Raw genomic sequence first — 21,910 nt, 5'->3', positions numbered from 1 at the left:
GATGGGTGGGTACTAGGGCTCGCAGTAATTGGCGCAAGCTGTTGCGGGGTCCCTGCCTGCCGGCGAAGCTAATAAATTAAAAAAATGATGATAATAAATTAAGAAGGTTAACGTTTCTGCCCTTACATGATGGACTGTTCTTCAGGAAAAGATAATTGATTTATAGCGGAGCTTTCATCTCGAGGAAAATCCTGGGACTCCCAGGTAACAATTGATAAAAAAAAAGTGATACTAATGGTAGCGATAATTATGCATCGAGTATCATTATCAATTTTAATAATGATCATGTCATTTTTCACATATAAAGTACGATGAAATAAGATGGGGAGCGCCAAGCGCAGTATCTCGTGTGCTATATGCTGGGTTGTGTATATGTAAAGTTGAGGTAACTTCAATTAATTAGCTTTTGAAGTAAGGATATGTCTTACAAATACTCAAGAAATCTCGTTCATCTAGTTGAGCTATTACGAATCTTGTTCTCCACTTTATTATCTGACTTAATCTACCTTTTCAAATTAATCTTGTCATATTAAGATATTCAAAAGCAATATTCAGACACGATAGACAATGAAAGGATATGAAATTCAGAAACTGGATATTACAGGTCTGCAATTACAAAGGCATACCGGAAATTATAGTGGATTTCATTGCTGTGTAAACACTCCTTCAAAACACTTTTTCCTTTGTTAAGGTGGTTGACATGTCTCCTCATGATCAGTAGTAGGAGGGGATGCGATACCAATTACTTATTGCAGTTGTTAAACAGAAGGATGTACACGTCACGTTTTTTTCCATTCGTCTCTGTTTTGTTTGGCATTTAGTTTAAATTTGTTTTGGTTCTCTATTTCCTTGGGTTCCGAGCCTATCGCACGGCTTCGCCGCCTATAAGTGTTTACGAGGCTTACCAATCTCATTCCCATTCCTGCAAACTCTTCATTCCAATCCATGGTACGAGAGACCTGGTCGAAAACAACACGCTTTCTAAGTCTGCGCTGAAATTGGTTTCGATTTTTTTCTCCATTGGTTGATTTGTCTTACCATCCAGTTTCTTACATTTGCTATCCAGATCTGTGGCGCCGGTTGAAAGGATCGCGGTTTCCCTGCACACAGTTTAAATATTCAGCTAATCTACAATTATCAACTCTATTCCTTAAGTCATTTACCGCTGCTATACAAATTGAAATTCAACAAGTTTCCGAGTAAAGAACATGTAATGAAGCGCTCTGCCCTAGTCCTCCAATCTGTGACAGGTGGGCGGCGCTGTCGTCCGCGAACTCTTTGCTCGGTGGGTTGCTTATAGGATGGATTCTGGATGGCGAGGAACGAGAGCAGCACGTCATTCTTCTAATTTTTTCTCTGAATTGATGATTTAACAGAGCATACACAAATGGATTGACGGCGGAATTGAACAGGATCATCATGTCCGCAACTGTTATGACAATTGCTCCAGCATGTCCAAAGTCGCAGGATGTCACGTAGATCATGAAGTAAATAACTGAACTCGTCCCCCAGCAGATTGCAAAGATGACACTGACGGCTATCACTGTCAAAGTGACTCGTTTTCGTACTCTCAGCACGCCCTTTGATAAACAAATATCACATAAATATTGGAAAGCAAAAATCGATATATTATCTCGTGATATCACACAGTAACTGGGTGAATGGACAGGCCAAAAAGTAAACTTGATAGGGTGGGTGCAAAACATTCTTGGTTGCATAAAGACTCCTGGTATAATAACTTAAACCAGATGAAAGGTCAGGAAAAAAAAGTCGCTTCACTAAAATTTTGTTGAGGGACGAGTTGCTCAGGGTCCGGCGGTGTACTTGGAACACTGATCGAGAGGTTTCAGTTTCAAGTCTTGGCGGGGTGGTTGCGTTGTGTGCTCAAGCAAGACATTAAGGTGAGATGGCTCTCGGTGTGTTTTCTCCCCCCTGGACTATGAAAGAAACATGCGCCAGAAAACTGTCGTGAAAGCAGCAAATCCCTGCGAAGAGAGGTGTATTTGAGGTAGACAAGCCTTAGGAGTTGGTCGTAGGAGAAGTAACTGCTTCTTGACGTGGAAATCACGATAAGCTTCGTTAGAGATGATTTGGTTTTATCAACTGGTCTGATAATGTAAATTAACCACCCAACTAAAGTTGACCCACAAGCGTAAGCCCTTCGTTAGTGCGAATCCAACGAAGGACTAACGGCTTTTACTCGGCCGGTAAAACCAAATTATCTTGTTATAAACCCCCCTCCTTCACTGACGCTGAAACACAGATTCTTTGGAAACGTAACCTTTCTATGATAGAAATGAACAGCTATAGCACGCTACACTAAACCTGGCCTTACCTTTTGTTTGCTGCTGAGCTGACTGGCTCCTCGAGTATTTTTGAACCACAAGAGGTATACGACTCTGGAGTATAAGCCAATCATGAGCGTTAAAGGAAAAATTGTCAAGACGAGCCAGGCCATTTCCCGGGCCTTAGTCATCCACGTCTCCGGATAGTTTAGGAAACATTGTTGGCTTTTATCATCAAAGGACCTGACCAAGAACACCGGCAAATTGAAGATTAACGAGAATATCCACGAAGTAGCGATAATGACCTGAAGAAAAATCATGAAGTTAAGCCATTTCACTTTTATAACTATCTCAAGATATTTGCGAGACCTCGAGAGATTAAGCGGAAGAACACATGTACTGTTTGCTCAATAGATAGAGCGCTGGACTGTTGTGCGGGAGGTCGAGGGTTCGAGCCCCGGCCGGACCAACACTCAGGGTCTTAAAATAATTGAGAAGAATTTGCTACCTTTCTATAACATCAAGAAATGGTTAGATATTCTAGTCTTCTCGGATAGGGACGAATAAATGGAGGTCCCGTCTCCTGCAGGGTTGGGGTAGGAGACGTTAATTTCCCACACACGAGATTACTGTGTGATGGATGTCCTCCCCTGGGGTGGGATTGGTGGGATATAGGGCGCACTTAATTTGGAGCCTCGCTCTGTTGTGCGACCCTCACCACACTCTGGTGAAAGTGATTAAATGGTCATATCTGGGCGCGAACCCGGAAAGAGAGCCGGAAGGTCAAGGGAGATCGAGGTGGATAAAGCTCCTGCGAACAAAAAGTGATATTACGATTTTTAGGTTTGGATGGCACTTTTCAAGAAGAGCAGGGATTTGATTTTCAAAGTATTTTTCATAACATTTTTCATAATATTTTTCCCGAAAAGTTAAGTACCACAATACACTGAAAATAGATCCTTTATCTTTAATTTTTTTTGTCTGTTTTTTTGGTTGTTCTTTTTTTCATACCTGCTATGATTCTCTCTGAGTAGTAACAGACGAAAGCAAAATAATTCATCAAGGGAAATTAATAAGTTTCGCCAACTGATTAACAAGCTACCTACAAAGAGAACAGACCTTAAGTCTACGCCTGGTTAGTTTTCCTTTGCTGCTAAATAGATGCATTACTGCATAATAACGTTCAACAGCGATTGAAACCAGGGTGACAATGGAAGAAGCGCCTCCCATCCACGCAAAACCTCCACCTGTCACGAATTTGCACAGGAATATCCCTGTCAGCCCGTCAGGGTGGGAGAGAGTCAGTTTGACAAGGACTTTCGGTGTTATGAACACTGCGAACAAGATGTCTGCTACAGCCAGGTTGACAAGTAGAAAATTCAAGGACGTTCTGCGGGATTGCAAAAAGTTGAGGATGAAAATTGAATGAATAATGAGCCTGCGATTTAAGCAATTCCCGTGACCCCCTCTGTTGTCTGCCCACTTTACTTTGGCATGTTATATATGGGAACTTACAATGTACCCTTATAATGTGCTTCGAAATAAAGTATGCAACAGACCCGAAACCTTTTACAATTTGTCAAAATGAAAATGAACGAAAACAGACAAACAAAACAAAACAAAACAAAAAAAAAAAAGAAAAACCGAGGTCGCCGCTTGCCAACATACCTCATATTTCGGTTCTTTTTAATGATCCAGCAGACAAGAGAGTTTCCTACCACATTTGCAACGACCACAATAAATGATATTGTTGTTAAGGCAGCTGAGCTCGATTCGGACATGGTAGAGAGTTTTAAATAATTTATCTGTTAAAAAAAGTAAAGGAGTGAACAAATGAATACCCATATATCAACCTGGCCTGAGTCTGGTCCCGTTTGTTCGAAGGGTGAAGGACGCTAATAACTGCTGAATAAATCTTTATTCGGTGGATAGCACAGTATGTTTTGTTAACACTTATCCGCTGGATTGCGATTTATTCGATTACTAGTACTGGGCCGTGATATTAACTAACAGGTAAAAGTCTAAATGCACACAACAAATAAACAACAGAAAAAATTATCAGTGGTTTTAGTTTCTGGGTAAGGTTCGTGAAGTTTAGCACAGATAAGTACAAAGAGTTTTGGAAAGACCGTGGTTAACCATGATCCATTGCGGGAGAGCGCCGTGACCTCTCTGACGCTATTCTCTCTACTAAATTAAAGTGATTCTTCCGTTAACTTACCCCATATTTTTTATCATTAATTTTCATGTAATTCTTACAGCGTATCGTTTTCTAGAAATCGCGTCCTCTATTCACGGATTTACTCTCAACTGTAAATGATCTTGCACCTAGGCTCTCGTTGTTGGCGCTGAGACACGAGCGTTTTTCTCGTGAAAAAGCGAGGCCGTCAATTGAAAGGTCTGCGAGTACTTTAGCACTCATTGTGCGCCAAACTCGTTGGGGAACTCTCGCCAGCGCTTAGAAGGCCGGATCCGGGCTCAATCATGAAAAGCTTCATTTGTTCAAAGCGTAGTAGAACAGTTTCGTGGCCTTTCTTTTCAAGATTTACCTAAAATTTCAAATTATGTGATGCAAGCTAAGACACTTTTCATTTTGGTCAGTTTCAATTTCACGGCCTAGTTTTGCTCCAGATATTTATTAATTGAAGTTAAACTGACATGTGTTTACTCGGTCCAGTAGTAAATTAAACTATCACTCGTTATGAAACAGGTGGGTATATAAAATTCTGCTGGTTTTTCTGCAAGTTTTAGTAAATTGAGTCGTAAGAGTTTTTTCATTGCTTGCTTACTCTCACCTTTTTATAGTTAACTTGTTGTGTGATGATCTGCAAGACATCTGTTCTGTATTGATAGAAATGGCGTAAAAACCTAAATGGCCTTCGCTTAATGAAAAATTTATATCTACATATCAATAAGCAAATCATTTGAATTGGAGACAGATGACTGCTTGCAAATTATGTTTTATGATCTTTTTCTAATATTAGGAGTATCCATTACTTTCCAAGCCGGAGGGTATGAAGCTAAAATTTATTTAGTGAGTTAATTTCAGTTAGCATCAGTATTATTCCCGTAGTTCATGTTGATGCATTCATATTTTCAGATTTATTTCGACTAGCTTGATTATCACGTACTAGAGGCAGATCGACAGAGGCTCGTCTCCAGAAACCAGCAGCGCCTGAATAAAAATTAAAGTTGATTGAAGGCCATGCCTAAGTTAGTACAGGTGGCTAAGGCTCAGGGCATCGTGGATAAAAAGAAAGCGCCTCTGTGTCTAATACATCATGGCAGATATGTTATGAAGTTAAATTTCGAGTTCTTCTGCAGGGATTAACACTGCTATTTATCTAAGGAAGTTGAACTAACCCATATCTTGACTGAGAAGGAAAATCAAAACCAGAGTATAAGAAACGACAAATTTTTCGGCATTCGCGCGATCCTCATCGACCTAGAAACTATTAAATAACAGCATGAACATGGAGCAAGTTGCATTTTCTTTTCTCCAATTAAAGCGCTCATGGTAATCACTGCTTTGAAATGAAGTCTACAGAGGTCATCCGATCATTTTTTGTTTTCTTCGACTTTACGGGAAAAGCAGCAATGTAAATTCGCCAGAAAAAAAAAAAACAAAAAAAAAACAAAAACAAAAAAAAACAAGAAAAAAACAAAAAAAGACGTTCACACGCACACGCCCATGCACATAAGAGTGAACTTCTGATATTCAATACCAGGGAACACAATAAATAAGAAAATATGTCCAATTTATATTTGGTCTCAACCGCAATATTTGTGAAAAGTTCTTAGGGAAAATAAAAGTATCCATAAAACTAAACTAGAGTATGTGATGTTATATATATAAGATCCGGTCTACCTTGAAATCGCAACTGAAAATGAGCAACCTCACAGGAGGGCTACGGTCTATCTCACGTCTCGACTCAGTTAAGCGCTCGACGAGTTCCTCCCAAGAGCGGGCTTCGCAGTTAGTGTGTTCTTCGATGCGTTTAGGGTGAATTTCTAGTCTCGTTGTTGTACACTGTTCACGTATCTTACGTCCTTTCACCTGGCGATTTTGACTCAGGCTGTTGACGGTTATATCTTAGGGCCTTTGACGGCTGACAATTAAATTATAGTGAATTTAACGGTTTTTGGTTATTAGGAAGATATTTCTCTAATCAAGTTATATCAATATCGTTTTTTATTTTAATTTTTTTTATATACGAGTAAAATCATATTCAGACCTCTACAGTCTTCCCCTGAAGAAGTAAAGTGGCTGTAAGAACTCTAACAATAACTGATATTTGGTTTCAAGCAACACCTTGGTTCACGACACTAAAGGTGTAAACAATATTATGCGGAACGCTTATCATATATGAATCTAGTGCTGACTAGCTCTCTATAGAGTTTGTGTAGCTCAATATTAAGGCCTCGGAGCACGGAATCCGAAAGTCTTAGGGTTCGATCCCTCGTGGACGCTCGTGAGAGGAAGAAAAAATTTCTTTCCGCTTCAACTGATTAGCAGAGCTTATATTATGATCAGAGCGTAAACGAATTAGAGCCACAGAGGGTTTACTGAACGTGAACAAAAGCGCTCCTTTTCAAAATTCCTCGCTTAAAAAGTAATTATCATAAATACGAGAAATAAAACGGCTATGGAAGGACTGTAACTACGCTATAGATTAGTAAATATGACCCCATAGCATATTGCAGGAAGAAAAGATTTCAGACAACGTCTCACCGTTTCCCTGAAAAAAGGTTATCATGAACAATGATTATGGTAACTCTGAGTAGAGTTGTTGATGGGGAGCTATATGCTGTAATTTTCAGTTTTCTCAATCGTTATTTTCTCTTGCCGTTATAGCGTCCTGTCGCATCTTGCAATAAAATTAAGTGTCACTCTTTTAAAAACCTGTCGCACTTTGCAAGAAGAATAAACTCGTTAACATCACCATAAACATGGGGCGGCAGCTTTCATATTACAAAGTGAGACAACAGGAGTTGTCAAGAAACAAGTTATTAAAGAAGAAAGCTGTTTTGAAGATCAAAACATTAATTTAACATTAAAAACGATATTTTCAAACCGTCAGTTTAGGCAGTGGCTACTGAGGGAATATGTTTGAAACTAAGAGACTAATTTACGAGCTCAAAGATGTTTCGAGATCGGCTAGATCTAATTTTTTTTTTTTTAGCAAGCAGCGATAATAGCCTAAAGGAGATCTGAAAGATCTTTAAAGTGTTTGACGGCTAATATTGAGTTGCTTTTCTGGCGATCTACGATAAAAATTTATCCTTTTTGACGCCAAACGATTAAAAGTTTTTAGGCCGATTGACGGCTAATGGTTTAACCCCACTTCAAGCCGTGACTAGCTATCTAGAGAGCTAGTCCTTTATCTTCTTCATGCTGCAGTATACTGTTCTTATTAGCTAACAGTTGCGCCCTCAGTCCTTCTATCCACAAAAGTACCCTGCCAAATTTTAAAAACTCTGTTTACAGAACCCTAATTTGCCACAAGAATTAATTTCATTCTCCGTGAAAATTTAAGAATTGATAATGTCATTGTCTTCGAACTGTCCCAATGTTTGTTTTATTACTGTGTTCAGTTTTAAACTGCTTTTCACACTGTTCAGCCACCTCTGTTTTAAAGGCGAACACTGAATATAGATCTTGACATTTAGCTTCTAACAAACAAATTGTCGGAAAGCAGAAATGCCGGGTGATTAATTCGACTTGGCACCAAAGTTAGAATTCAAAAAAGAAATTCTTCCCAGATATTTGTGAAAACCTTATTATGGGCTGTGAGAGTGCAATCTTACCTTTTAAAACTTCAACTCACAGAAAACTACTGAGGTGGCGATCATTTAAAGCAAGAAATTCCAGACGTGAAACTTGGACGAATCGCCGGAGGATGAATCTTGAAAAGAACGCAGCACGCAGGAGTTTCCTCTCGGCAAAGAGGAAAACTTTAACTAACGTCCGTGGTGTTTATTTGAATCATTGTGTTGAAATGATCTCTTTCTTTATGTTATCGTAGCAGTACGTGACTTTCCTATAGTTAATTGACTCTCTTACCTCTTAACTTTATTAATTCGTTCCTGTTTCCTGAAAAATACATGATTTACATGAAGCACTCTAAAGCGTTTGCCAATATTGGCTTAAGATGTTGGGAATGTCAGATTTCTTATCGTGAAAGAGGTAAGACCAAGTTCACTAAACTGATAGAGCCTAATATTCAGTCCGTAAATAGAAAGGTAAGATTTCATGCAAACTTTGACGCGAGCATGCTACTGCAAGTGCATTGTCTGAACCATTATCATCAGTTCATTTTACTGCACGGACCTTGTGGATAACTTTAGAGGCAAGATAACGCAGGAGTTTAAGATGACTTCTTACCGACGAAAGTCGAAAAAACTGATTATGGTTTGATGAAAAGAAAACTGAACGCCCTTAATACAGCGTGGTAGCTTCTTGCGCTCATTCTCCCGGTAAAGCTATCGAACATTGGAACATTTTTCGACTCCTTAATCGTAAATTTTTCGCTGACGCGTTACCTCGGCATCTCGTTTGAGTCACGACGCAGAAGAACCGACATAAAGGTCGGCCAGTTGCGGACTTGAGTTATTGTTTACCCTCAGTTTATTTCGTTTTTATTAAGGTGGTAAGTGTCATAAGGGCAAGTGTAATTGCTAAAAGAGTTATCGATATATCGAACCTGTCTTTTTCTATCCCTTGACGTCATAAATATAGAGCTGAGACAGTAAAAGCTATTTATTTCGCAAGTGTTTGGGGGTTTCTGTTTTCAATCACAAATACGCCTGAAAAAAGTCTTTCGCTTGGTTTCGTGAGGGACAGAAAATTGTAAATCTGAATTTACTTTATCAAATTCACTAGACGTAATCAAGTACATTTGATTTACTACCACATAAAAGTTTGGCAATCATCTTTGCACTGTATTTGTAGCAATTCAACGACAGGAATGGAAGACATTATGGAGTAGAACTTAACAAAGTTTTTTGATAGTTGGATAACGAACAAACCAGTGAGGTTTCCTTGATAAGACATGAGATCCCAGCTTTAAGAATTTGGAGTAAAATCAAACAATATCCTTTTGTTGACGCTTTATTTTAATCACCTTGAATGCTTGGTATTGAAATGACATTGTAAGGATAAAATTACTTCTTTCTCACTCCTAGGAGTGAAAGGATTGTTGGCAAAACTAAAATGTAAGTGAAATTTGCATAATCTAAGTCGTAAAAATATTTTTTCTTGAGCTGATAAGTTAAAAAAAAAAAAAAAAAAAAAAAAAAAGGAACGAGAAAATGAAGAAATCCAGGTGAATTTCATCTCACAGCTTCACCAGTCACATTTCACCCTGCAGTCTGACCGAACCCTTTCACTCTCAGAAGTGATTAACATGTAAATTCTTCCTATTGTATCCACACAAAATCCAGCAAACAGGTAATGAGAATACACAAACTGAACAGGTAGGAGTTTTTATCTGGATGAAACACCAAATTCTCCTACCTAATTTTCAAGGAAGTGTGTAAGCTGCAAGACAGGACAATTAGTGATGAGATCTTGGAAGTTAAATGGTTAAGTGGATGTTACCAATCCTCCAGCTGTGCAGTTTGGCTTATGGCCAGAAAATCTTTAATTTACACTAAAATCTCCGATGATCCTGCCTTCAATCTCAAACCACCAATATTTTGTTATTCCTTCTTCAAAAAATTGTTTTGTAGAACCTCAAAGGGGGGTTCTGTACATTGTGCAGTGTAAAATTATGGTGGTGCTTTTTTCTCCTTTTTCCATTTTTTAGCAGGTGGCTGTGAGTCCTCCTTTTTTTTTATTTTTTTTAACAGGTGGTTGTGAGTCGTCCTTTTTCAATTCTTCAGTAGGCGGTTGTGGGTCTTCCTTTTTCCATTTTTAGCAAGTGGTTGTGAGTCCCCCTTTTTCTGTTTTTTAGCACGTGGTTGTGAATTTCCTATGGTGAGATTTGTGATAGGCAATGATGTATAAAGTGGAGGAGCTATTTATTCTGATGTTTTGAGGTTCAGGGATTGAATGTTATTCCATCCTTTTGGGACAATCTTGGTGATTTCCCTGACAGCACTGACAACATTCTCTACAGCTTGTTCAATTGTTTGTCCAGTATGACCCACCTTAATAGCACTGCAATGCAACATATATGTATTTTAGTGTCCTTGTTTCATATGAAACACTCAGTGTTGATGGAATACATTGTGTGAGGGCTTTCTAACAATATGGGAACTATAATCATCACATGTACAACTCCTCTACTGATTTCCTCGGGCTTTTGTTTCTCAGACTTCCAAGTATACAATATTTTTACCTGAACTCAAATTGAATTGAGAAATTCTCTGAGAAGCTTCAGCAAACTTCACTGAAAATGTACATTCAAAAGCCTTTTCTTCTGCGCAAACTTGGTGCTCAACTCACTATCTTGTACAAAAGAGGAAGATCAACACGAAACATAAATATTCTTGAATAAACGATATTTCTAATAGTCACAAAAATTTCAAAAGCACATGCACATGCTAGGTGCACTATGATAACACAATGGACACAACCACTCCAATGACCACTTATAGAACTCTTCTAGTTGAGAGGTGAATTGTCTAACAATTCTGGAAACACTCTCATTAATACCACTTAATAACCAGGTTTGAGGTCTGTACTGCAAGTTACAGACCACGTTTTTTCCTCATATTCATGGCCCAAGCACAGACATGCTGGCCATAAATCCAAGTGGAAAACACAAGGTTCTGTGACTTACAGAATGGTCCAAGAAAAGGAATTTGGTAAGATATTAATTTTATCAAAGCACTGGGTTTAAATAGAAGACAAAGACTTCATTTCAAACAAACTTTTGAATTTAGCACACTATATAGTGAAATATGCCCTGCTTAACTGACCAATTCTACAATGTAGCTCACATACTGACTGAGAGAAATAATAAAATGAGTTCTTTAGAAGCTCACCCGCATGATCCATGCCACAGTGTCATCAAAGAACAGTTAAGAACCTTATCTATTTCTTTCTTCAAGTTTACTTTCTTTAAATTAACTGGGATTGGAAATCTGCAACAAAACAACATGCATGAAGCTTGGTCAAAGAGATCACCATCAAATTTGAAAAAACCACAAACATAACTGCATATTCCAGCACCTATCTACTGTGTAATACTATTTATTCAGGGTCTAAACTAAACTACTCAATACAAGTGGGAAGTGGCAATGAAAAACTTCATTTCAGTTACCCTGTGGAACAATCAAGTATCTTGAGAAGTTTGATTCATAAAATATTTGCTTAAGAGCAAAACACAAAAATGCAAAGTTTTACAGATGGTCCTTTTGCTTTACATGTACATATAACCTAACTGCTGATTGACCACCAGTTGAGAATAATTGCTGGTTTCCAAAATAAGAGAAACAAGACTTGAAGTTAGTTGCATGCCAATGTCCAGCACAAGAGAGGATGGCAATCAAGAGTTTAACTAAGACTATTCTGAAATACTTGATTAATGGTTCCCCTTTTCATTTGGACACTGGTACAAATCTATTTTTGTCCTTATTACAGCATGAAAAAAAAAAAAGAATAGAGAGTTTAAGACAAGGCAGCTTTCCTGGCTTTCTATAGATAAAGAAGTCTTCCAGATCTTTGCATAGAGATAATTCCAAGGAAGACGATAGATCTTGCCCAAAATGACTTCATATACTGAAAACTCATCTCCAAGCCTTGTTGGTACTAACATTTCCATGAATCTTTGCCACTTTGATGCTCTTTTCATGTGACCATTCTATTCATTTCAGTGTCTTTGAAATACTGTCTAATAAAAATTCACCATCCCGCAGCTTTAAAGTGATGCTTATGGGTGAAACTAGCTATTCCCATGTAACTATGTAGAGGACCTAGTATACCAAATTCATCCTAACCCAGTCATGCCATTCCACACCTTACATTACTACTGCTACTGATGTAGATATCCCTGATAATTTTAGTATTATAATGAAATTTTGCTTGCAAATATGGTAGTCAATATCATGCCTTTTTCACTGTAACATCCTTGCCTTCAGCAGTTCCTTTACTTTTGAACCACCCTTTTTCGGAAACCGCTACATGCTCTGAATACAAAGAGTGTGGTAAAGGACTGAAAAAGATACAAATTAAGCTTACTTGGGCATTAGTTTTAAAACAAAATTATATTAAATTTTTTTTCTTTATAGAGTTATATATATATATATATATATATTCTTTTTTTTTTACCTTGCAGGGAAGTTTCATTATAGGGTTAACCATTGACACTTACTTGTAACACGTGCCTATGAAAAGTCAAAATTTTGGAGAAACCAAGAAAGCATACACAATGCGCAGTAAATTTTTAAACATCTTTTCCAAAAAAGAAGCTCCAATGAAAGAAGACTAATTAAAGAACTTCTTTCCGACAAAAAAGGTGATAGGTGCAGATCAAGTTTTTACTAAAAAATCAAGATGAAAGATAAAAATCGCTAAATATTTTTGCATGTGTGTAAATGGGCATGCGGATCATATTTCAAAAGAGAATATGCAAATTTGTCCGTGAGTGAAGAGATCTCAAGTTCCATGGAATCTGTCAATAGGAAGCAAGATGAAAATGACCAAGAAATATTTCAGGACGACAGATTTATTTGAAACAGTTTTTGATTTACCGTTAAAAGCAAAAAACGTATGAATTTCTCACATGTAAAAAGCCCATGCGGTAAAATTCATCATGCTTAGGTCGTTGTTTACTTGCCTTCATGGCCAGAAAATTGCACAGGTTATGTTGAAAATTCTGAAAAAACTCCGATTTGACACAAAATCTTCTATTAAACAATACTTTTTTAACACATTGTTACTCAAACATAATATTTACCGGGCCATTGAATCGTCAACTTGTTGCTAAGCCCTCCTTGAAGTCCGAAAGTTTGGTTTCACTTTACGTCCATAATTCACATCGCCTTAGAGAATCGTAGTGTCGTTGACTCGAGAGCTTATTCTGTCACCTTTAAGACCTTGATATCCATTATTTTCCAAGCAGAGTATTCTATAGCATTGCTACTTTACATTCTGAGTTCCACAAGGTCTAACTCAATCACAAATGAATGAAAAATCCGACCTGAAAATTTTGAGGGTTGGCCGTGTGGACACCATAATTTCAAATTTGATCATTTAGTGATGGATTCTGATTGGTTTATTGATCTCCAAACCATAGAGGAAGTTTGGGGACAAAACTCTACTTAGTGGGGCATGCAGAGGGGAAAGTGTTCTCGCGCTAGCCAATCACATGGTTCGGGCGATTACAGGTGGTTCAGGCGTCAATTAATTAACTTAATTAACCTTTAAACTTCCCTTTTCAAATTTTGTAGATATAAATTTGAATAAACATGTATTTAATAGGAACTGATACCTCACCACACTATTTCCATGTATTATAAAAACACACAGGGTTCATACTCTTTTTCAGAAACAATTCTCCAGGACTTTTCAAGGCTTCAGATTATTTTTCCAGGACTCCAAAATTAACCTGGGTTACTAATGCGCATGAGCTTATGATGATACATGAGCCCTCGATCCTGAGTTACACTCGTGTCAGTTTCGGGAAACATGAAGAAATATTGATGCGGTCATGCGGTCAAAACCAGAAAAGCATACGTAATAAAAATACAAAAAAAACTTTGCTCATTTGTTTTAGGGAAAACTTTATTACTTTATTCAGTTTAACAGATTTCTAGGACTTACCTGGACCACCACTACTTTTCCAGGACTTTCCAGTCCTGGAAAACGCAATAATAAAATTCCAGGACTTTCCAGGATTTCCAGGACCCGTACGAACCCTGAACACAGCTTCAAGTTAGAACCTTGATTTAAGCTTATAAAATGTACACGAAGCTGGGCTTAAAACATGAAGCTGTGTTTGTGAAGCAATTAGGTTGAGAATCAATAATTGCCTTTTCGGAATTCAACCTGGCAATATTTAACCGATTTTGCTTAATACTCACATTCTTCTTGGTTTCTTCTCAGGGCCTGGAATCTTCTTCAGTGGTATGATCAACAAAATGGTCTCCTATTCATTCAAAAGCCGTAGCTGTTGACCTCTATTCTGACTAACGAACTTCACAAGGGCAGGAACATGAACAGCCAGTTCTACCTGAAGAAGTAAAAAATAACGAATGAAACTCATAAAACGACAGGGTAAATAGTAAGTGACGCACAAAATTCACCTCAAAGAAAAACCTATCTTCTCTCAAGTTGACTTTCCCCGTATTACCTCGGGTTTGAAATCCACCAGTGAAGCATGTGCTTGCACAGTTGGAGGGTTGTTACGACTGTCGGTCGGTTGTTGCTTGAACAATGTTGCCAGCGGTCTCTGACATCAAGAGTCCTAAAGTGTGACGTCACGTTGCCATGACAGCATTTTTTTCTGGTCTAAACAGTTTAAACTCATACTTCAAACATGGCGTCTTTATCGATATGCTCACTCGTTTCTTTCTTTTCTGGAGAGCGGAAATCGCTTGATCGCGGAGAAAACCACTTCAAATCCGACCATGTCCAAAGCTTTATTTATTCCAGGGGAGTCATCAAAGGTGAAGTCCAAGCAAGCATGAAAAATAAGGACTACAAAGTCACAGTAAGTTGCCAATTTGGGATCACAACACGTATGTTCAATTCGAAGAACTCCCAACCCCGATTTCACCTCCAATTTAATGTTTATATTGCGGAATATATATTGCAACTTACGTGTCTGTTTCGAATTATCTTTTTATCAGATTTATCTCGATGAAAACCTTGAAATAAAAAACACAGAATGCGAGTGTCCTCGCGGCGAGTTCAAGTGCAGTCACGCGGCAGCCATATTTATTTATGGCATCCATAACCTTAGCAGGACGGACCTGGAATGCCAATGGAAACGAAAGCGAAAGGTAGAAAGCGTACAGTCTGCAAGCCAGATGTTTCCAGCGCCACCGAAGAAGAAGGATTACAGCCCTTTGGCGCGCGATCCTAGCCGAGAAGATCGGATGTGGCTGTACAGCGAACTAAAGCGCTATGGCAAATTTACAGGGACCTGCTGGATCTTGAGTCCCGAACCACAACCTGCTACCCCTCTCCCGATCAAGACGATTGAGGATATCATTTACTCAGAAGGTTTCCTTATGGCATCTACGAAGGAAAAACAATTAGAGTACTTGATTGAGAATGCCAAAGTAGAGGAGAGAACCATAAATGTTGTGAGCACCCTCACGGCTGGCCAGCGAAACAGCCCTGCATGGCACCAAGCTCGTAGAGGCCGCCTGACTGCCAGTAATTTTGGCTCCGTCCTCCAGGCGAAAAGAGTTACACCGTCTCTTATCAAGCGACTACTTGGGGAATACAACTTGAGTGGAGTTAAAGCAATTGCATGGGGACAGGACAATGAGACTGAGGCCCTGAAATCCTTCACCAACATCACAAACTTTACACCTGTACAGACCGGCCTTTGGCTACACGAGTCGGGAGTTCTGGGTGCTTCCCCTGATGGACTTGTGGGAGACGACTCGGTGATTGAGTGTAAGTGCCCCTACACACATCGAAATGCGACAATCAAGGAAGCTTGTGGGCACAAAGACTTTTACTTGGAGGAGAAGGAAGGGAATTATACGCTGTCTACCACACACGTTTACTGGCATCAGTGTCAAGGCCAGATGTTCCTGACAAAGCGCAAATTCTGCTACTTTGTTGTGTGGACCACAAAGGATAGTGTAGTTATCAAGATTGAACGAGATGAATCTTGGGAGCACAATATTACTATCTTGAGTGATTTTTACTTTTATCAACTATTCCCAAAGATTACCGAGGGAGAACTTTGAAAAGTGGTGCACAGATGCTGGACATAATCAGAGTGGGGGGGGGGGGGGGGGAGTGGGAGCTAATGTAAATAGGCAGTAGCTAATGTTAAAAGGTATTTTTTTTAAATTTCATACATTAATTTCTTAATATAACATTACATATTCTACACTCAGATAGAGACACAAGATAAAGAACCCACATTTTTCCATTTAGCATAGTAACTTAATAATAAATTACATTCTTCCTGAAAGCAAGCTTAAACAATTTTTTTTTTGCAACCAATGGCTACTGGTAGCTGGTAACACTTATCCTGGTTACTCAACAGGGCCCAGGTACATAAAACTTATGCCACACTTAAGTAGGCTTGCATAGCAATGCAAAGGGAAGGGGTGAGAGCCAAAACAAAATCCATGCAGCACAGGTTATTTTTTCTGACTACCTCTCACCATCCCTTAAGCTAATTGAAGTGTGGCTTTAGTTTTATACACCTGGACTCAGGCTCCCAGCTTCACAGACACAAAAGTAAAACCTTTAAGCCAGCACGACTTTCACACTTGGAACTACTGGACGAAAGAATTCCATACTGGTCACATGCCCCTGACCTGGATTTAGTTGAAATGACAATTTAAGAATGTCACTGGTTTTCATTATAATCTATTTTCACAGAACACATAGTAGTTTGTATTAATGAACATAAAGGAGATGAATATCAGAAAAATGTAAAACTGACCACATCATATTTTTGACCAAAGCTATGTCAATACCATTTGATCTGTTACAGTAGGGCTTCTAGTAATACAAAAATAATGTTAAAAACTCATTGTACTATAATTTAGTTGAAAAAAAGTTCTATTCAGTCAAATTCAAAGTCTTCGCAGCCATCCTTGATCAATGGATACTGCAAATTAACAAGAGCTGAGCACAGTTGGCATAGCTTGTCAGCATGGCACCTCAAAAATGCTGGGATGAAGCCAAGGATGCGAAAACTCTTAAGTCTTGCATTTGCACGCTCTACGTGGATGCGACATCGAGCTATTGATTTTGTCGCCCTTGCCTCACTCTCTGTAAACTTTCCATTGTTGAGAAATGGTGGTATGTTCACTGAAACACCTCTTGGAACTACATCGCTGATGAGAAAACCTTTGTCTGCCAGAACAAGATCACCAGCACTCAAATGTTTACAAAACCCAGACTCTTTAACCATGACCTTGTCACTGACTGAGCTAGGAAAAAGATCACTAACATAGGTTATAACTCCATTTGGGGCAACCCCTATAATGACTTTGAAAGAGTTCATTCCCCTGTAGCTGGAATATGTAGCATTCTGCTGGGACATGAGCTTAGGTGCAGCAATTTCAATGTCTGTACAATCAATCAAAATGCGGCAACTGCTGTACTCAGTGAAAGAAGATGGCAAACACATCTTGTTCTTTTCTCTAGATGGCACAGTTGTCATGATGTCTTTGAACAGGAGAGAATGCAGAACATGGACAAAAGTTAGTACTATGTTAGCAACAGTTGCAACACTGCATGAAAACAACTGGGCTAAATGTAGATTGGTATAATTTTGTTTCAGTTTCATCAGAGTGATAAATATCTGGTCCTCAAGTGTGATCGCCTCAACCTTCCATCCAGCATAATAGTTTATTTCACCCTTGAATCTTGAAACATATCCCACAACAATATCAAAAACATCCTTAGTGGGTAGACCTGTCTCCATCCGTATCACCTCAGGGCTCAAGCTCTTAGCAGAGTAGTGTGCACTATAGTAACTTGACACTTCCTTGTGTTTAGCAAGTTCTGTTGAAGTCATATCAAGCTCTATTGACAGCAGAGCTTCTTTGGAACTTGTCTTTTCCTCTTGTGAGCATTCAGTGGAACATGGTTCAGAGTTCTCTTTAATCTCTTCAAGCACAGATGCTACAGTTGGTAATTACGTGGGCTCGGCAGACACTTTCCGTTTTTTCTTGGGGGTAGGTGTACTGGGAGGTGTTGGTCCTGTACCTGGCAGCAAGTCCAAACTATCAAACAGCTTGTGCCTGTTTCTGTCACTGATGGTTGGCATATTTTCTTTTCGCCCATCTTTAAAGTGACAACTGCAAAGTCGCGAATGTTTGCTGGGCTTTCTATCTCCTCTCCTATAACAGAAAAAGACAGAAGCAGTTACTATACTTGCGCTTAAAAAACCCAAAGTTTAGTTGGTCACATGCTTAACCTTGTAGTCTAAGACGTGAATGCGAAGCGAGTATTTCTCTGAGCTTGTTACTTAATACTAGTTAGTGTAAAAGCTTTGATACTCACAACTATCATATAGTTTTTTAGTAACTAAATAATCTTAGATCAAGACTGAAGACAAGGAAAGGCAAAGCCGCGAGAAAAGAAATAAGACAAGAAAGAGAAACAGCTAATCGTGAATCAGTTTGAGATAAAAAAAAACCAGCTATTTCTAATCGATGGTACAGCATCGAAATATATATTTTTCGAAAAATACTCACCTTACAAATGATATCCACTTATCATAGAGTGTTTTATGTTTTTTCTGGTCTGGAAACGAAAAGAATCGGCAGCAGTGGCTTTCAGATGTGTGATTGCAATCTGGATGAAAACACTGGCCCATCGCAAACTTCGTCTCCGTGGCGTTTTGACTCGAATTATTGCTCACCAGGTGCTTTTGTCCGCTTATTATACTCTTCAATAGTAAGGCCAAAGGTTATCTTGATTCTCTTTATCTTATTTCTATTATTGGAGGATAAAATGCGCTATTATAGCTCTTGAAGTGTTCGAGGTCAACGACAATGTGTCACGCTAGGGACGCCATATTGGTTTGTTTAGACCACAGAATTCCGGTGCTATGGAAACGTGACGTAAGCACTTTAGGACTCTATAAGTCTATAATTACCTGTGACCTCAACAGACAGCTCAGCGTTGCGCGCTCAGTCCAAAAGAATTTCGCGTTAGCTTTGAGAGGAAATTTTTTCAAAGGAAGAAAGGTTTCATCAACGTTTTGAAATCTCTAAAACAACTTCGTCATGGGTGAAACCGATAGATATCCCGTCGGAAGCCTCATTTCATTCGACGCTTTGGAAAATCCATCGTGGCACTCAAGTTCTCGTTCACACGTCACACATCCGAAAACGGTTACAGAAATGATCACTGGCATCACAGAGTATCACAAGCGGTGGGAAAAAGCTGTAGCGGAGAATCACTACCACGAGGATTTGATAAAAAAGGTAAAAGAAGATTTTCTCGTCCATTTTGTTTTTCATGTCAATGAAGAAGAAGGACATGGACTCGCTACTTTGAAGGATACTGAAATCTTTCTCAGAGATTGTTCTTCTGAAACGCGCTTGTCGACACTTAGTTCCTTCTCCCTCGAAGAGCAAGAAACAGTAAACTTAATAAATGCTTATGAAAGCTTGGTAGAAAAAGTTAAGAGTGAAGAAAAAACCAGCGATTATGGACTCCTGGAGGTCGACTTACTTAAAGAAACTCACCGTTTGATACTACAGAACATTCCCCAGCATAGAGGTTTAACGAAACCTGGTGAAATGAGTAACAAACCAAGAGTTACCGAATTTAAAGGAGAGGTATACCATTACGCAAATCCACACGATATGGAGAGTGCAGTCATCAACTTACTCGACAAATACAACTTTCTGTATGATTCCTGTTTAAACGAAGATATTGATGTTTACAGCTTATTTAAGACATGTTCCTGGTTTTTGTTTGAACTGCTTGATCTGCACCCATTTTCTGATGGAAATGGAAGACTTTGCCGCATTCTTTGTAGTTATTGCTTGTCTAAACTTAATCCATTTCCCACACCAATTTACAATGTCTGGACAAATTCGTGTAAAGATGATTACATAGAAGCCTTGGTTGAGGCTAGAAAGTCACCAGATAGGCATCCTCGTGCTCTTACCACAATGATAATCGAGTGTAGCTACTATGGATGGAGGAAGTTTTTGGAAGCCTTAGAGAAAGGAACAACTGATGGAAATAACATGCATGTCAAGAAAATATCCAAAAAAGTTGATGTGTCATCTTCAGATTCTCATAATGTTTGCAAACATTTATGTAAAGTTCCCACCCTCCCTCGTGTAGCTTCAGTTTCCTGTTAGGATTTTTCCTCATGAAAGTTTGAATGGATAGGTATATATTTTCTGTTACTTTTGCCATTGCAGTACTTGTGTGCATGCAAGTATTGTGAGTCAAAGTATGGAAGAGCAAGAGCTTGGGCCAAAGGGTTTGTACCTGTATCTTATTTTTAAGCAAATGGGAAACATATTTTTGTCCGTACCATGTCCTATGAAGCCATTCTTTTGGTTTACAGAAAATGTAATTTTTGTAAAGAATAGAAACTTCATTTTTATATCCTATCAATAAACTTGTATTTTGATTTTGGAAAAATTGCTTTTTTATCACAATTCTACCCTCAGCATCCAGTGCTCCACAGTTAGTCTGTTTCATTAAGTGACAAATCTGTCAATGTCTCACAAATCGATAATCATAATTAGTTTGTACAAAAACAGTAGATAGTGATAGAGGTGCATGCTGATTGGCTACTCAAACTCTGGATATCCTTTAATGTGTATCTCCTGGCATATCACCCAGGATTTGTAGCCAATAATTTTGAAATTGTTGCAGGAAAAATAAGTTAGAATAGTCTCTATATTATATTATCTCACTAATGTAGTTAGTACCAAAACAACTGTTTACCTCAGTGTTGGTGGCTAACAGTGGATATTTATGTTGTTGCTCGGAAAATATCCACTACTAGCCACTGCTGCATTAGTGAAAAGTTGTTAATTTTTGTTTGCTATGATATTTAACCTGGATAAACTCTCTAACACTTGGACACATTCTTTTCACCTGGAGCCCTCTTTTAAAAATCAACTTGGGAGGCTTAAGATTAGTTTTCCAGTAGTTAACCCTGTACACCTCAACATCAGTATCCATATTCTCTACACCTTTCTTTTTAAATTTCCTTTGTTACTTAAAAGGAGAATTCATTTAACAATCAAAGCTTCTTAGGTTGGTGAACTTTTATTGAAAGGAGAAAATCAATTCAGGTCCCTCTTAAGACCAGTCATTCATACAAGGTCCAACCCATACTGGGGTTTCATGCAATCAGTGGGTATCAGGTTTCTCTACAAGAGGATTAATTTAATCAAATGAATGTGCTTTCCACTGCTAGCTTTTGGCCTTCTTAACACTGTTCACAGAAATAAACATTCAAGTAAAACGTTTTTCAAAATTGAAGATGGTTTAGAATGCAGTTTTAAGAAACAATGGCTTAACTTTGTTTAAATAACCAGACCTTAGGTTCTAACTTCAAAGATTTGACCCAATGCAGGCTACAAGGCATTTGGCACTGAGAGAAACCTGTTGTATCTAGAATGCTAGATTTCCTTTTCTTTCTCTCTTCAATCTTATTATGTGCACAGAAATCAATAATAAGGACAGTAGGACAATGCTTTTGGACTGGGAAAAATTTGCAAATGTTTTTTAAAAAATGTAAACACAGAGGGAAATAATTATAGAATTGCCAGCAATGGCCGGTTAGTATTGCCCTCCACCTTTATCGACTGGTTTCTTGGAGCAGAACCACTCAGACAAACTTAAAAATAATCTTTCAAGTACATTTAATCCATGTTTCCCTCCCAACATCAATGTCAGTAGAATTTTTGGGAGAGTTTTACATTACCTGGTCAATCATGGCATAAAATGGTGTTTTTGATTGCTTCTTTTCTGTGCAACCTGTACTAAG

At 38.5% G+C, this 21,910-nt stretch overlaps 4 protein-coding genes and 1 long non-coding RNA gene across 13 annotated transcripts; 2 read left to right on the top strand and 3 right to left on the bottom strand.

Moving 5' to 3' along the window:
* Window positions 1-17: 17 nt before the first annotated feature.
* Window positions 18-8,278, bottom strand: LOC111343296 (QRFP-like peptide receptor). 2 transcript variants are annotated; one of them, XM_088734837.1, is made up of 6 exons: window positions 8,094-8,278; window positions 5,081-5,126; window positions 3,954-4,090; window positions 3,405-3,675; window positions 2,336-2,590; window positions 18-1,580 (listed from the first exon to the last, which is right to left on the bottom strand). In XM_088734837.1, the coding sequence occupies exons 3-6, from the start codon at window positions 4,064-4,066 to the stop codon at window positions 1,185-1,187; spliced, it is 1,035 nt and encodes a 344-aa protein (XP_088590963.1). In that variant the 5' UTR covers window positions 4,067-4,090; window positions 5,081-5,126; window positions 8,094-8,278; the 3' UTR covers window positions 18-1,184. The 2 variants fall into 2 exon arrangements, with proteins under 2 accessions (XP_088590963.1, XP_022806181.2); XM_022950446.2 differs by lacking the exon at window positions 8,094-8,278 and having other exon boundaries at window positions 5,081-8,029.
* Window positions 8,279-9,380: 1,102 nt separating this feature from the next.
* On the bottom strand, window positions 9,381-14,691 carry LOC111343288 (uncharacterized). 8 transcript variants are annotated; one of them, XR_015992150.1, is made up of 7 exons: window positions 14,585-14,691; window positions 14,316-14,464; window positions 14,056-14,150; window positions 12,343-12,445; window positions 11,277-11,375; window positions 10,628-10,737; window positions 9,381-10,446 (listed from the first exon to the last, which is right to left on the bottom strand). It is a non-coding gene; the product is annotated as an uncharacterized LOC111343288 (long non-coding RNA). The 8 variants fall into 8 exon arrangements; XR_015992149.1 differs by lacking the exon at window positions 14,056-14,150 and having other exon boundaries at window positions 14,585-14,690; XR_015992153.1 differs by lacking the exon at window positions 14,056-14,150 and having other exon boundaries at window positions 10,628-10,733; window positions 14,585-14,689.
* A 9-nt stretch (window positions 14,692-14,700) lies between these two features.
* Window positions 14,701-16,956, top strand: LOC148721527 (uncharacterized). The gene is made up of 2 exons (XM_088734836.1): window positions 14,701-14,944; window positions 15,084-16,956. Exons 1-2 carry the CDS (start codon window positions 14,771-14,773, stop codon window positions 16,158-16,160), a joined length of 1,251 nt encoding a protein of 416 aa, XP_088590962.1. The 5' UTR covers window positions 14,701-14,770; the 3' UTR covers window positions 16,161-16,956.
* LOC148721526 (uncharacterized) lies at window positions 16,328-19,035 on the bottom strand. Its single transcript, XM_088734841.1, has 2 exons — window positions 18,636-19,035; window positions 16,328-18,278 (listed from the first exon to the last, which is right to left on the bottom strand). Exon 2 carries the CDS (start codon window positions 17,951-17,953, stop codon window positions 16,994-16,996), a length of 960 nt encoding a protein of 319 aa, XP_088590967.1. The 5' UTR covers window positions 17,954-18,278; window positions 18,636-19,035; the 3' UTR covers window positions 16,328-16,993.
* A 6-nt stretch (window positions 19,036-19,041) lies between these two features.
* LOC148721525 (protein adenylyltransferase Fic-like) lies at window positions 19,042-20,539 on the top strand. Its single transcript, XM_088734838.1, has one exon. It carries the CDS (start codon window positions 19,170-19,172, stop codon window positions 20,259-20,261), a length of 1,092 nt encoding a protein of 363 aa, XP_088590964.1. The 5' UTR covers window positions 19,042-19,169; the 3' UTR covers window positions 20,262-20,539.
* Window positions 20,540-21,910: the final 1,371 nt, after the last annotated feature.

Source organism: Stylophora pistillata, chromosome 10 (genome assembly GCF_964205215.1).
Source record: "Stylophora pistillata chromosome 10, jaStyPist1.2, whole genome shotgun sequence".
NCBI classification, from domain to species: domain Eukaryota; kingdom Metazoa; phylum Cnidaria; class Anthozoa; order Scleractinia; family Pocilloporidae; genus Stylophora; species Stylophora pistillata.
Note: the sequence above shows the minus strand (reverse complement) of the source record. Positions and strands in the feature narration are given on the sequence as shown.

Bases quoted from the DNA above. Each gene is read 5' to 3' on its own strand.
- LOC111343296 (XM_022950446.2), bottom strand. From the start codon at position 5,209: ATGATTTGCTTATTGATATGTAGATATAAATTTTTCATTAAGCGAAGG. The intron at 2,591-3,404 runs GTCTGTTCTCTT...ATTTTTCTTCAG, and splicing joins TAACCAGGCGTAGACTTAAG to GTCATTATCGCTACTTCGTG. The intron at 1,581-2,335 runs GTAAGGCCAGGT...TGTTTATCAAAG, and splicing joins AGCTCAGCAGCAAACAAAAG to GGCGTGCTGAGAGTACGAAA.
- LOC148721527 (XM_088734836.1), top strand. From the start codon at position 14,771: ATGGCGTCTTTATCGATATGCTCACTCGTTTCTTTCTTTTCTGGAGAG. The intron at 14,945-15,083 runs GTAAGTTGCCAA...TCTTTTTATCAG, and splicing joins ATAAGGACTACAAAGTCACA to ATTTATCTCGATGAAAACCT.
- LOC148721526 (XM_088734841.1), bottom strand. From the start codon at position 17,953: ATGACTTCAACAGAACTTGCTAAACACAAGGAAGTGTCAAGTTACTAT.
- LOC148721525 (XM_088734838.1), top strand. From the start codon at position 19,170: ATGGGTGAAACCGATAGATATCCCGTCGGAAGCCTCATTTCATTCGAC.